The 12,351-nt window shown below is 37.9% G+C and overlaps 2 protein-coding genes across 2 annotated transcripts in view; one reads left to right on the top strand and one right to left on the bottom strand.

Annotated features, from left to right (window-relative positions):
• SPTA1 (spectrin alpha, erythrocytic 1) overlaps positions 1-1,246 on the top strand; it is a 63,952-nt gene extending 62,706 nt beyond the window's left edge. Inside the window, exons 50-51 of the mRNA XM_058537594.1 lie at positions 359-503; positions 1,050-1,246. Of these exons, the coding sequence (XP_058393577.1) occupies positions 359-503; positions 1,050-1,175 (271 nt within the window). The 3' untranslated portion in view covers positions 1,176-1,246. The remainder of the gene's footprint in view (positions 1-358; positions 504-1,049) is intronic.
• Positions 1,247-6,136: 4,890 nt separating this feature from the next.
• Positions 6,137-7,078, bottom strand: LOC131401442 (olfactory receptor 10Z1). The gene has a single exon (XM_058536774.1). The coding sequence runs from the start codon at positions 7,076-7,078 to the stop codon at positions 6,137-6,139; it is 942 nt and encodes a 313-aa protein (XP_058392757.1).
• Between the last annotated feature and the right edge of the window lie 5,273 nt (positions 7,079-12,351).

Below are 12,351 nucleotides of genomic sequence, written 5' to 3'. Positions count from 1 at the left end.
TGATTCTTTCAAGGACCAAAGAAGACCAGAAATAGAGGTCTTCAACTCAACTTGAAGAGCTTGAGGTATCTAGAGGCTGGTGCTGATGGGAAATTCCCAAATTCTATGTAGAAAGGCAAGCTGAATGACCCCTGTGGAAACAGAGTCTGGAACTTAAGAAACTGTTTATTTGGTTGTAAAGATGTGAGGAGAGGGGTCAAATAGAGATCATAGCCCATGATCTCAGAAAACTGAATTGGAAGAGGCACATGGAGAATCTGGTTTCCCTCTGTCTCTGAGACACTGAGTAGGATGAGAAATGGGCCTGCCTTCCTCTCTGTCTTGAGAGGGCACAGTTCCTGATCCATTTCTCCCACAGGAAGGGCTATGTCTCACGAGAAGACTATACCTCATTCCTGATTGACAAGGAATCAGAGAACATCAAGTCCAGCGATGAAATAGAGAATGCTTTCCAAGCCCTAGCAGAGGGCAAGGCCTATATTACCAAAGAGGACATGAAACAGGTCAGAGTCTAGTTGCACTCGCTCTCATTATGCTTTCATCATATTCTAGATTTTGCTTATCTCAGACCTGGTTGCCTACTATAGGCAACTACCCTCCCTGCCAAACCTTTTATGTTTTTTGGTTTTTTTTGCACAGATATGGTCTTGCACTAGATATCATTTGCTTTGATCACCACTTCATATTGTCTTGACCCAGCTCAAAAACCTACAGGCAATCTCTGATGACTATCAGGGTCAATCCCAAATTTACAACTCAGTTTTTAAGGCTATTTTTTATCCCATTTATTTAATAATCCAAATTTAGGGAATGGGATAGATAGCGTAGTCAAAGTGAGATGAGACTCTTCAGGTAAGAGCTGAGTTGAAGAGATGAGTTCATTTTATTTATTAGAAAATTTAGATTTATGAGAAAAGTATGTGATAAGAACAGGGCTGGCTTTTTCTTCTAAGGTTTCTCCACTTCCTGGGTTTAAGGCATAATGGAAGCCCCGATGAGCCAGGTATTTTAACTCCTTATAACTGTATCTCTTTCTTTTTATGTTTCAGGCCCTAACCCCGGAACAAGTATCATTCTGTGCCTCACATATGCAGCAATATGCGGACCCCCGGGGCCGAAGCCATGCTGCTGGCTATGACTATGTTGGCTTCACCAATTCCTACTTTGGCAACTGATAAGCAGCTTTTCCTGTATCATAGAAAATCTTGGTGTGGTGGGAAATATTGGGGAATGATGGAGACAGGAATGGAGAGTGGAAAGACAGTCCTGTGTGTGTGTGAGTGTGTATGTCTGTATTACAATTATTTCAGGACCAGAAAAAATTTCAAGCTTGGGAGCTATAAGGCATTAACAGAGTTGAGAAGAGAAGGCCGTGGGCTAATTTTGTATGCAACTGGTTACTACTGAGAGGTGCCAAAGTTTCTATTTTTTATTTTTTGAGTTTAACATATCTTTATTATTTTTGTTTTGTTCTGATTATAGAATAAAGTGTTTTCTTTTATAAAAAGGCATTAATTTTTTTAAAGTATTTCTTTTAAAAGTGAATAAAATAGTGAAATAAAATGTTGTTGACCCAATTGCACTTCTGCAATACTAAGAATTATAGTGTCATCTAAATATGGGCAGCTAATTACACTGTAAATAAGGGCCGTGATAAAGTAGATAAAAAAGATCCAAGACTATTTACAAATAATTTCTCTTGAGCTTTGGAATATGCTTAAATCCTTACATTTGAAAATGAAAAGATTTATGTTCTGGGGAACCCCAATATTTTGATCTGTAAAATGGAACCACACAGAGAAGACCAGCATAGCACTTATTTTCTTTGTAATCTGTCTTTTTTTCATACTTCCCTTTTAGAGTGAATGTTGTTACTCTCAGAATGGCAAAATTCCAGCATAACAGGACTTGTTTTTATCCTCCATGTCCCTAAATTTCCTCTTAAATTTTAGTGTGATAAGAAGAACATTTGTTTTGATTTACTTCCATATCCTAGTAGTATAAAAGTAAGTAGAACTGTTTATAAAATTAAGAATTAAGAAAAAAACAAGAGGTGGTGGTATCTTCAAAGAATTTTCAGGTCAGGTTTGGTCTGAACAGGTTCAAATGCTGACATTTCTGTCCTGACTTGTGAAAGTTGATGGCATCATTTACTTATGAGAATTCTTATGTGGTTTCTTTGCCTTCTGTGAAACTGCTAGTATCCTGCACAAACAACCTCCATCTCTCAACCCGGGTATATTGCCGCTTGATTACCATTTTAAATCTGAATCCTATCCTTTGCATAGAAATTAGTCCTTCCTTAGTCAGAGACAAATCCTATCACAGAAGCCATATAAAGAATTTGGGTTAAAACTAAAAAGCTATTTTTGCTGCTAATAAGTATTTTTACTGATTTTTGCTTAAACAATTGGTTACTACAGAATATGACAGTCAAAAACTATTTGAAAAAATATTCATAAATGTCTAAATTGTCTGATTATAAGTTATCAAAAATGATTACAGTTGAAAAAAAGCATAGCCCAATGGGTCAACGAAAATCAGGATCATTTAATATTACACTTACCAAGTGTGGAGAATCTAAAAAATGTGTGCTTTTAATAACCAAAGGCAAAGGTGAATAAGGCTCCATTTTCCACCTGACTCCTTCTCTGCTAGGCCTAAATCAGATTATTGGGCATGTGATGGTCAAGCAATGCTCTTTAAGGCAAAGGACTATTTGTACTATCTTATAAAAGAGAAGCTAAAGAAGACAATATTTATCTGAAGAATCAACAACAATGCCATAAGAACACGGAAATGTGCAAGTTATATATTGCTCCTCCTGAAATTAAATTCTGATCACCTATGCATGCAAGTAAAAAGTGGTAATATGGGAATTATCATACATTATATAGTTGGGAACTATATTCAATATATAATATGACAGTTAGAACTTGTATCAAATTCACTTCTTGATCTCAGGGTTAAGTTCCTCCTAATCGATACTTGTCTTTTCTTGACTTTCTGTTCACTTACTTAAACTGGAATCCCTGACTTCTTATTGCTAATTCTCTTCTTTACAACGTATAGCTTGGAACCTGCTCTGAGTCACAGCCCTATGGCTACATCCTGATTTTTCTTTCATGATTCCTACTGGTTGGTTGGGTGTCTAAAATTCTTCCACTCCTAACAGAACACTCATTTTGACTTTTTATGGGCCTCTCTGATACCAAACATTGGCCTGGAAGGCATCTGAATCTTGTTTCCTATAGCTTGACCCATTTCCCAGTACTTAATACTCCCAAGTCTCTGGATCTAGATCCATCTTCCTACCTTCTCCAGTCAGACACTGTGCCAGATATCAGCACTTTGCTCTTCTTTATCTGGTTATATCATGAAATATAAAATGGTAGATACTGCTGGCTCTGGCCTCTCCCAGCATCAACTAGGCAACAAACAGGACAGCCTAAAGTAAAACTGTCTAGAAACTCCAAATAATGATAGATGATTATATCATGTCCTTCATGTATGGCAGGCTCTGTTCTAAAGACTCTGTATTAATCAACACAAAAAAGTCATATAAAATAGATACTGTTATCACTCCATTTTGCAATTAAGAAAATGGAGGCACAGAAATGTTAAAAAGCTTACCCTGGGCAATACATCTAAAAAGTAGCAAGACTAAGCTTTAAACTCAGGAAGTCTGACTCCAAAGCCTCTGGCATTAATTGGCTCTTTACAAGACATGAGTTGGGCATATGTGGTCATGTTCACATCAGAGGGACCTCTGCTTTGCTGTGTGTGTATGTGTGTATATGTATCTGAAAGGAGGATTCTTTTTTAAGCATATAGTCACTTTCTTAATCAAGGAAAGGAATTTGAATCATCTAGGGAGATTTTGTAAACTATTTCTGCCTGCCCCAACCCTAGATCAATTGTGTCAAAGTCTATAGAGATGGCTCCCAAGAACACACATTCTGAAAAATCCCCCTAAGTGATTTTTATACCCTTCCATACTTAAGGCTACTACATTTAGAAGTTAGATGGACTTTTGAGTATTACTTAGCAATTCTTAGAACATCTTTACCCAACATTGCTCAGTGTGCATTTGGGGAATGTTATGCTAGATGGTCTGAATAGATTTTGGAATTTATTTTGTTCAAGCTGCCTCAGTGCAATGGGGGGATTACTTCCAGCTGGTAATGAAAAGGCCCCTAGAGTCCACGACCTTTCTCTCCTCACCCAAGCCCTTTCTGCCATATGGACTAATTCTCCTACTTCTCTACAACCTGTTTTTTTTCTGTGGGATCTAGCTTTCTTCCTCCCAAATTTGATTTCTGCCAAATTCTAACTAGAGGATGTATTTCTTCCCTGAGAGCGTGGAAAAATATAAATTCCTATCTGAATAAATATCACCTCAATGTAAATTCTTTCCTCTCTCTCAAGTCTTGCCCCACTTCTAACTCATCCCTGAATCATGCGAATCCTACATTTTCAAAATGTCTGAGGTTTGTGATTTCTGTCAGTTTCCAACAGCACTATCCATCTTCGGATCTCTTTGCCTTTCGTTAGGATGATGGCAATGGATTTCTTACTGATCTCTTTGTCTCTGTTTTCTCCCTGTTGAGATCTACCATCCTCTCTGCTGCTGGATTAATCTTCCTAAATCACTTCTCTGATGCCACTTTACTCTCTGCTGAAAGGTTTACTGTGTCCTATCTCTCACTGCCAAAAGGATCAGGTCTGAAGCAAAGTATTCAAACTACTGTCTACAAAGAAGTCTTAATCCAAGCTAACTTCTCAGTATATGAGCATTTGTGAGACATTTTCAGACATTTCCAAATGCTTCATTGTCCCTCTCGACAACTCCCCACCCTCCGAAACAGGCCTATATTGTCTTGCTATGGAGACTTCAGTTATTCTGCCCTTTCTTCTTACAGTATCTTTTCTTCCCACTTACTGCATTCAAAACTTACCCATCCATTAGGAGCAAGTTCAAGTACTACCTCAGATATGAAGACTTCTCTGATCCTCCACTGAGAATAACCTCCTCCTAAACAAAAAGCCAATATCACTTTGCTTAGCATATTACCAATAGTAGCAGCCAACATTTATTGGAAGATCATTATGATCCAGGTATTGTGCTAAGTTCTTTACATGCATGATCCTGTTTAGCCATTAGTGCAAACTATGAAGTTACAACCATTTTGTAGATGAAGACATTGAAGTTGAGAAAGATTAAGTAACTTACCCAGGGTCACAGAGTAAATTGCAGAGCCTATATTCAAACGCCTACCTGACACCTGTGTGAATTCATTACACCTTTACTTATCCCTAAGAATGTCTGGCACTATGCATGACGTATTGTAGGTGGAAAGTGAACTAGGCAGGATAGAGAGTTCCACCACAAATTCTAAAGGACAGGATCCATGCTGAGGGGTGACCCAAGTGAGGAAGGTATCTGATACCCAAGAACATGAGGCCATCAGAAAGCAACGGCAATTATCAAAGAAAATAGGAAATAAATATATTTTCTAAAATAAAATCTACCCGACTAAAAAAGCCAATTAAAAGAAAGAGGGCAAAGCAATAATAAGCCAGAGATAGAGAGGACAACTGTGTAAAAAGATGAAAGACACCCAGTGAGAGAGAGAGACAATAACATACCTTTCGTTTAGTGAGGCATTCAAACTGATTTGTCAAACTGATATTCGCTGAGTTTCAGATCTTGAAAGAATATTATAGGTTGGGTAGTCTAATTGTGTAATGATTTTAGAAGTCTCTACAGTATCCTTGCTAGGTCCCCAGGCAGCCATGTTTTGAACTTGAACACTCCAAACTTCCCTCATCTTGTTCAACTCAGTTAGAAAATTCTTAATGAATTGGGTTTCAGTAACTAGGGGTAACATCTAAGGCTGAATATGAAAATTCAGATTCTGAGCTCAGTGTGAGTTAAACACAGTGAACAGAGCAGGAAACCCTGCCTCTGCATTCCCCAGCGGCCGTAGAAGAAGTGCAGGGGGCAGGATGGGGCTCTCCCAGAGGTTGTGGGTGGAAAAGCTTTGACCTGAGGCCCTGAATATCTGGCCCACTGGCCAAAGTTCCTGGTCTATGTCCAGCCTGCACAGAGAAGACTGTCCTGTTAGGGTAATTTTCATTCTTTACCCAACAACCTCCCTCGGAAAGCATTTCTCAGGGCTCTCCGCACAGCTTGATTCCTCAGACTATAAACAACAGAGTTGAGGAGAGGGGTCACTACAGTATAAGTGACAGCAACAAGTTGATCCCGCTCAAGAGAGTAGGTGGCTTTTGGCCTCAAATACACGAAGGAGGCACAGCCATAGTGAACAATGACCACTGTGAGGTGTGAGGCACAGGTGGAGAAAGCCTTCTTCTGCCCCTCAGCAGAAGGGATCCTCAGGATTGCTGCCAGGATGTAGGTATAAGAGATGGTGATAAACGAGAAGGAGACAAGGAGGACCAGCAGGCTGAGGATGAGGATCCCCAGCTCACTGAGACCTGTATCCCCACAGGCTAGGCTTAGCACTGGCGGTGTGTCACAAAAAAAGTGCTGGATCTCATGGGAGCTGCAGAAGGGGAGGTGGAAAATGACCAGTGTCATTCCCAGCCCAAAGAGATATCCACTCAGGAAGGAGGTGCCAACCAATTGTGCACAGAGGGTAGGATTCATGTGGCTAGCATAGTGCAGTGGGGCACAGATGGCCATATATCGGTCAAAGCCCATGACAGCCAGAAGGAAGCAATTGGTACAAGACCATGAGGCAGAGAAGAACATCTGGGCGGCACAGCCCACATAAGAGATGGTCTGAACCCCCATGACCAGGCTGGAGAGCATCCTAGGGATGATGCCCAAAGTGTAGCAGGTCTCAGAGAAAGATAGGAAGGAAAGGAAGAGGTACATGGGGGTGTGCAGATGGCTGTCCATCCTGGTAACTGCAATAATGAAGATATTGCTGGTCAGGGTGATAAGATATAGGGAGAGGAACAACGCGAAAAGCAGGAGTTGCAGCTCCCCAAAACTGAAGAAGCCTAGGAAGACAAAGCCCCTCCAGGAGGTTGCATTGGTGTGCCCCATTCTGAGCGACGTCCCTGATAGATCGGTTGATTCCTTCCACTTTGTCAGTAGCTGCCTAGCTTCTTTAGAAGGCAGGATGAGGTGGATTCTCATTTCTCTGTGCCTGTTGTAACTCGAAAATGAAGCTCTGATTTAGACAGCAAACAAACTTCATAAAGGTATTTGTTACATTAGCTACACAGATGTATGGATCCATTCTCACATGCCCTTATGCCTATGCACACGTACAAAAATACACAATATGCACACATATATGCATACAAACCCATGCATGACTACACATATACAGGCACACATATACATGCATATCACATACAAAGTACTCACACACAATTATGCACATTTCACACATTCAAAACTATGGATTGCACATTTACCATTAATTATGACATCCACAAATATATCAGGCATTCACATAAACTATAAATGGATTTATATTTAGATGGCACATAAATATGTTGATATTTCTACCACACATATATTCATGCCAACTTCATACATACATTGCCACATAAGAATACACATGTGAATGCATATATACTGCCACTTAGAACTTGAAGTAAGGTGGCTTGGACATTATTTTATATATCAGGCAACAGAGCCAAGAGGGTGAAGTGACTTGCTTGAAGTCACACAGAGTCCTAATCTAACATTATTTCCCCCAAACAAATCACATGACTCTTCTCAGATGCTGTGGGACAATCACTAACAGGAATACAGAATAAGAAACAGTTTGCTCAGCAATAATCCCTTGTGTCTATACCAGCCCTCCCCATGCCCTTTTACATGTGAGTCCACGCTGAGCACTAAAGGAAGAATCAGGGCTCAGGGCAAGTTGTGTATCTCTCAGCCAGAAGATCAGCCATCAGGCTCTACTGCCTGTGAAAAATCTGCGGTGAACCAAGGCATGCGAGAGATTAGGCAAGGGAGGATTCTCCACTCACCTGAAGAGGCTCACAGTGAGGACAAGTCCTGCTTTTCATCAGTCATGCACTAGACTGTCCCCCAGCAGGCCTGCCTGCAGGAGAAAGACCTGAGATCCATCTTTAAACTCTTATTCTGAGCAAAGAGTGATGTTCCCAAATGATACCAGGAAATCTCCTTCCACACCGCTATTCCCCAGATGGTGAATCATATCTGCTTCCATCAAAACAGCCTTTCTCGCTGAGGGTTCTCCAGTCCCAATGGGTGCCGTTTCAGGAAGCACATGTAATTATGCTTTTTTTAGTTGGAAATATTCTTTTGGGGAAAGTCGAAAAGGAAATGTGAACAAAGAGATGCTAGGATCATAACTCAAAAATAATTTGTATACCTGGGGCTGGCCCCGGGGCGTAGTGGTTAAGTGCACGGGCTCCGCTGCTAGCAGCCCCAGCAGTGCACACCAATGCACCGCTTGTCAGGCCATGCTGTGGCGGCGTCCCACATAAAATGGAGGAAGATCAGCATGGATGTTAGCTCAGGGCCAGTCTTCCTCAGCAAAAAGAGGAGGCTTGGCCTGGATGTTAGCTCAGGGCTGATCTTCCTGACACAAAAATAATAATAATAATAATTTGTATATCTATATGTGCTAAATATTATATTAATTATTTTCACATGTTAAATCTCTTTTAAAACAGAACGATCTAGTGATAAAGTATTAATAGTTGCATTTTATAGAAGAGGAAACTGAACCTGATAGAGTTAAGTGACTGGTTCAAGATCACAGAACTCAAGTTTTATGCTTTTAAATTCACGCTGTAAGATGTATAGTAAGAAAACGGAAATTCACCTCCCCCTACTACTGTCTCAAAAGCTTGAGATGACCATTTCTGATGTATTTCCAGTTTCAAAGTCTCATACACATTTATATTTATATTTTGCAGAATACCCTGATTTCCCTTAGGTTCAATTTCTTCCTGTATCCTCATCGATCTACTCCACTTCTTTTAGACACATCTTTTTAAATGCAACTTTATCTTATTTTCATCCTCTTTTTTTTCTTTTCACAATACTACAATATCTGCATCTACTTTTCCAATCTACTTTCCACCACTCAGATTGTCCTGAAACCTGATAATGTGCAGAAAGTCCACCTAGGTTAATCACTTTATCTAACTCTTTCCTCTCAATGTGCATTTTTCTCTAATATACTAATGGTGTAATTATTTGTACCTCCAATACACATTTTCACTCGCTCACTGATTCAATAGAAACAATAATGATAATTGTTAACATGTTTTCAATACCAGACATTTTGCTAACCTCATTATATGAATTTAACACTCACAATGTTTAAAGATTATCACTATCACCCTCATTTTTCAGATGAAAAAACTGAGGCATTGGAAAATTAAATAACTTACTCAAGATAACTCAGCCAGTTGGTGACACAGTGGCAAGTAGACTCAAGAACTTTCTCTCTCTTTTTTTAATTGAGGTCACATTGGTTTATAACATTATATAAATTTCAGGTGTACATGATTACATTTCAACTTCTATATAGACTGTATCATGTTAACCTGCAAAAGTCTAACTGCCATCCATCATGTGTACATATGTGCCCCTTTATCCCTTTCGTCCTCCCCCTCCCATTTCCCCTCTGGTAACCACCAGTCTGTTCTCCACAGCTATGTGTTTGTTTGTTTGTTTATTTTCCACATGAGTGAAGTCATATGACAATTGTCTTTCTCCCTCTGACTTATTTCGCTTAGCATAATACCCTGAAGGTTCATCCATGTTGTGGCAAATGTCAAGATTTTGTCTTTTTCATGGCTAAGTAGTATTCCATTGTATATATACATCACATCTTCTTTATCTATTCATCCATCACTGGGCACTTAGGTTGCTCCCAAATCTTGGATATTGTGAATAATGCTGCCATGAACATAGGGATGCACGTATCTTTTTGAATTAATGTTTTTGTGTTCTTTGGATAAACACCCAGAAGGGGAATAGATGGATCATATAGTAAAATTAAATTAAATTAAGTAAATTAAATTAAATTTAAAAATTTAAAAAGTACATTTTAAGGAAAATGATAGAATTGTTTTGTATGTTTGTAGTGGTAGTTCCATGAAATGATGCATGTGTAAATCTCATAGAACTGTATACCACAACTCAATGAATTTTACTTTATGTAAAATTTGAAAAAATAGTAAAAACAACAGGAGAAAATTTAAAAAAAAGAACCCATTCTCTTAAGTATCATATCATTCCTCATACCCTGTTTTGGTTAGGAGATCAAAAACTGAGTAAGATGTGAAAACTAGTATAAAATTAGTATAATTATTTGCTTTAGAGCTATTTTCCTTGCACTACTTTTTTATTTGTTGGTCTAGAGACTAATCACATATCTTTAACTTAACATAATATACTTAAACTTAATATTGAATTACTTCCAGTAAAGCACAGAAAATTTGTGATGGCATAGTTCCATTTACATAAATCCATCAACACTTTGTTATAATTTTTAAACAGGCATATGCCTTTTTAAAGAAATTAAGAGAAAAGTTCTATCTGTGTATATAATCTTTTACATTTGACCATACATTTACCATTTTGAGTGCTCTTCATTTGTTCCTGCATATCCAAGTTACTGTGGGTTTTATTTTCCCTCAGCCTTAAGGACTTCTCTTAGTATGTATTACCGTGTACATTTGCTAGCAACAAAATATCTCCATTTTTGTTTACCTGAAAATGTCTTCATTTGCGAAAATATAGTTTTTCTGGATATAAAACTCTTGGTCAACAGAATTTTTTTTTCATCCTTCAATGTACCATTTTCAATGTGTTTGTCCTCCATATTTTCAGGTGAGAATGCTGCTATTAACTGCATCACCATTCTCAAATTTCTCTTGCTGTTTAAACATTTTCTCTTTTTCTTCAGCTATTAGCAATTTGACTGTGATGTGCTTAGGCATGATTTTTGTGTTTCTCTTACTTATGGTTTGTTGAACATCTTGAGTTTGTAAGTTATTATCTTCCACCAAGTTTGGGAAGTTTTCAGCTACTATTTCTTCAAATATTTTGTTCCTCTTTATCTTTTTGTTTCCTTCTGATATTCCAATTACACATATGTTAGACCACTTGATATTGTCTCAAAAATTTCAAAGAATTTGTTCATTTCATCTCTATTTTTTCATCTTCAGATCAAACAATTTCTATTGATTTATCTTCAAATTCATGGATTCTTTCTTCTATCATCTCCAAAATGCTGCTGGGCCCATTTCATGAATTTTTCATTTCAGCTGTTATAACTTTAATCCCTAAATTTCCAACGGTTTTCTTTTTATAACTTCTATTTCTCTGCCAATATTTTTCATCTGTTCACTCTTTAATATTATATTTCTTTTTCGTTCTTTGAATATATATGTAATACTTGATATGAATACTGCAAAATTGAAATTGTGGGTTCACTTTGAGTCAATTTCTAAGTGATTTTTTTTCTGTGTATGGATTACACTTTACTAATTTTTTGTATAAGTTAACATTATTGATTGAAAACTGAACATTTTAGATAACACATTGTAGGAACTCTGAAAATATATATATATATTTTTCTGAGAGTTGTTCTATTTTTTTTGTCTAGTAGGCAGTTAACTTCCCTGAACTAAAAATGACCAACATTTCTCACCTATTATTTGTAGCAGTTGATTTCTCTGCTCAAATTGTGTTTGGCTTCCAGATGCTGCTTTATTTTCATTATTTTCTTTTTTATCTGGCTTCCTGGGTATCTCCACTGTGCATACGTATTTAGCTGTCAGCAAGTATTTGTGCAGACTATACTCTCAGATCTTGTGATTCTTCCTCTCTGTCTCTAAATTTCTGGTTGCTATGCTACTCTTTTCTGCTGACAACTCAAGCCAATAAGAAGTTAACTTTCATATCTCAAATCTTTGTGGTAGTAAGAGAATATATTCATTTAAAGGCACAACAGACTCGCAAATCTTACCAGGATCCATTCAGTCTTTCAAGAGTATATTCTTCTTTCCTTTGTGTGGGTCTTTTCTCTTACGAGGCACCTTATGATCCGTCAGGATTCTGGCAGAGATAACACCCTGATTTACTACTACTCTGTAGTAGTAAAGCTACTCTGTAGCTCTCCGATTTACAAAATTCCCCTCTTAAACTTGCAGCTTTTGTTCTGCTCTAAATTCTATTATCTGCCTCCTTGGGGGAATGGGAGGTGGGGTGTATTGGAAACTGCTCCTGGACCAAAAAGCTTAAAATTCACAGTTCTTACTAATGTGATAAAATTGCAATACTTATTTTAAGATTAAATGTTTCTCAAATTT

The sequence above is a fragment of the Diceros bicornis genome, chromosome 4 (genome assembly GCF_020826845.1).
Source record: "Diceros bicornis minor isolate mBicDic1 chromosome 4, mDicBic1.mat.cur, whole genome shotgun sequence".
In the NCBI taxonomy this organism is placed as follows: Eukaryota; Metazoa; Chordata; class Mammalia; order Perissodactyla; family Rhinocerotidae; genus Diceros; species Diceros bicornis.
The sequence above is the reverse complement of the archived record's forward strand: the minus strand, read 5'-3'. Positions and strand labels throughout refer to the sequence as shown.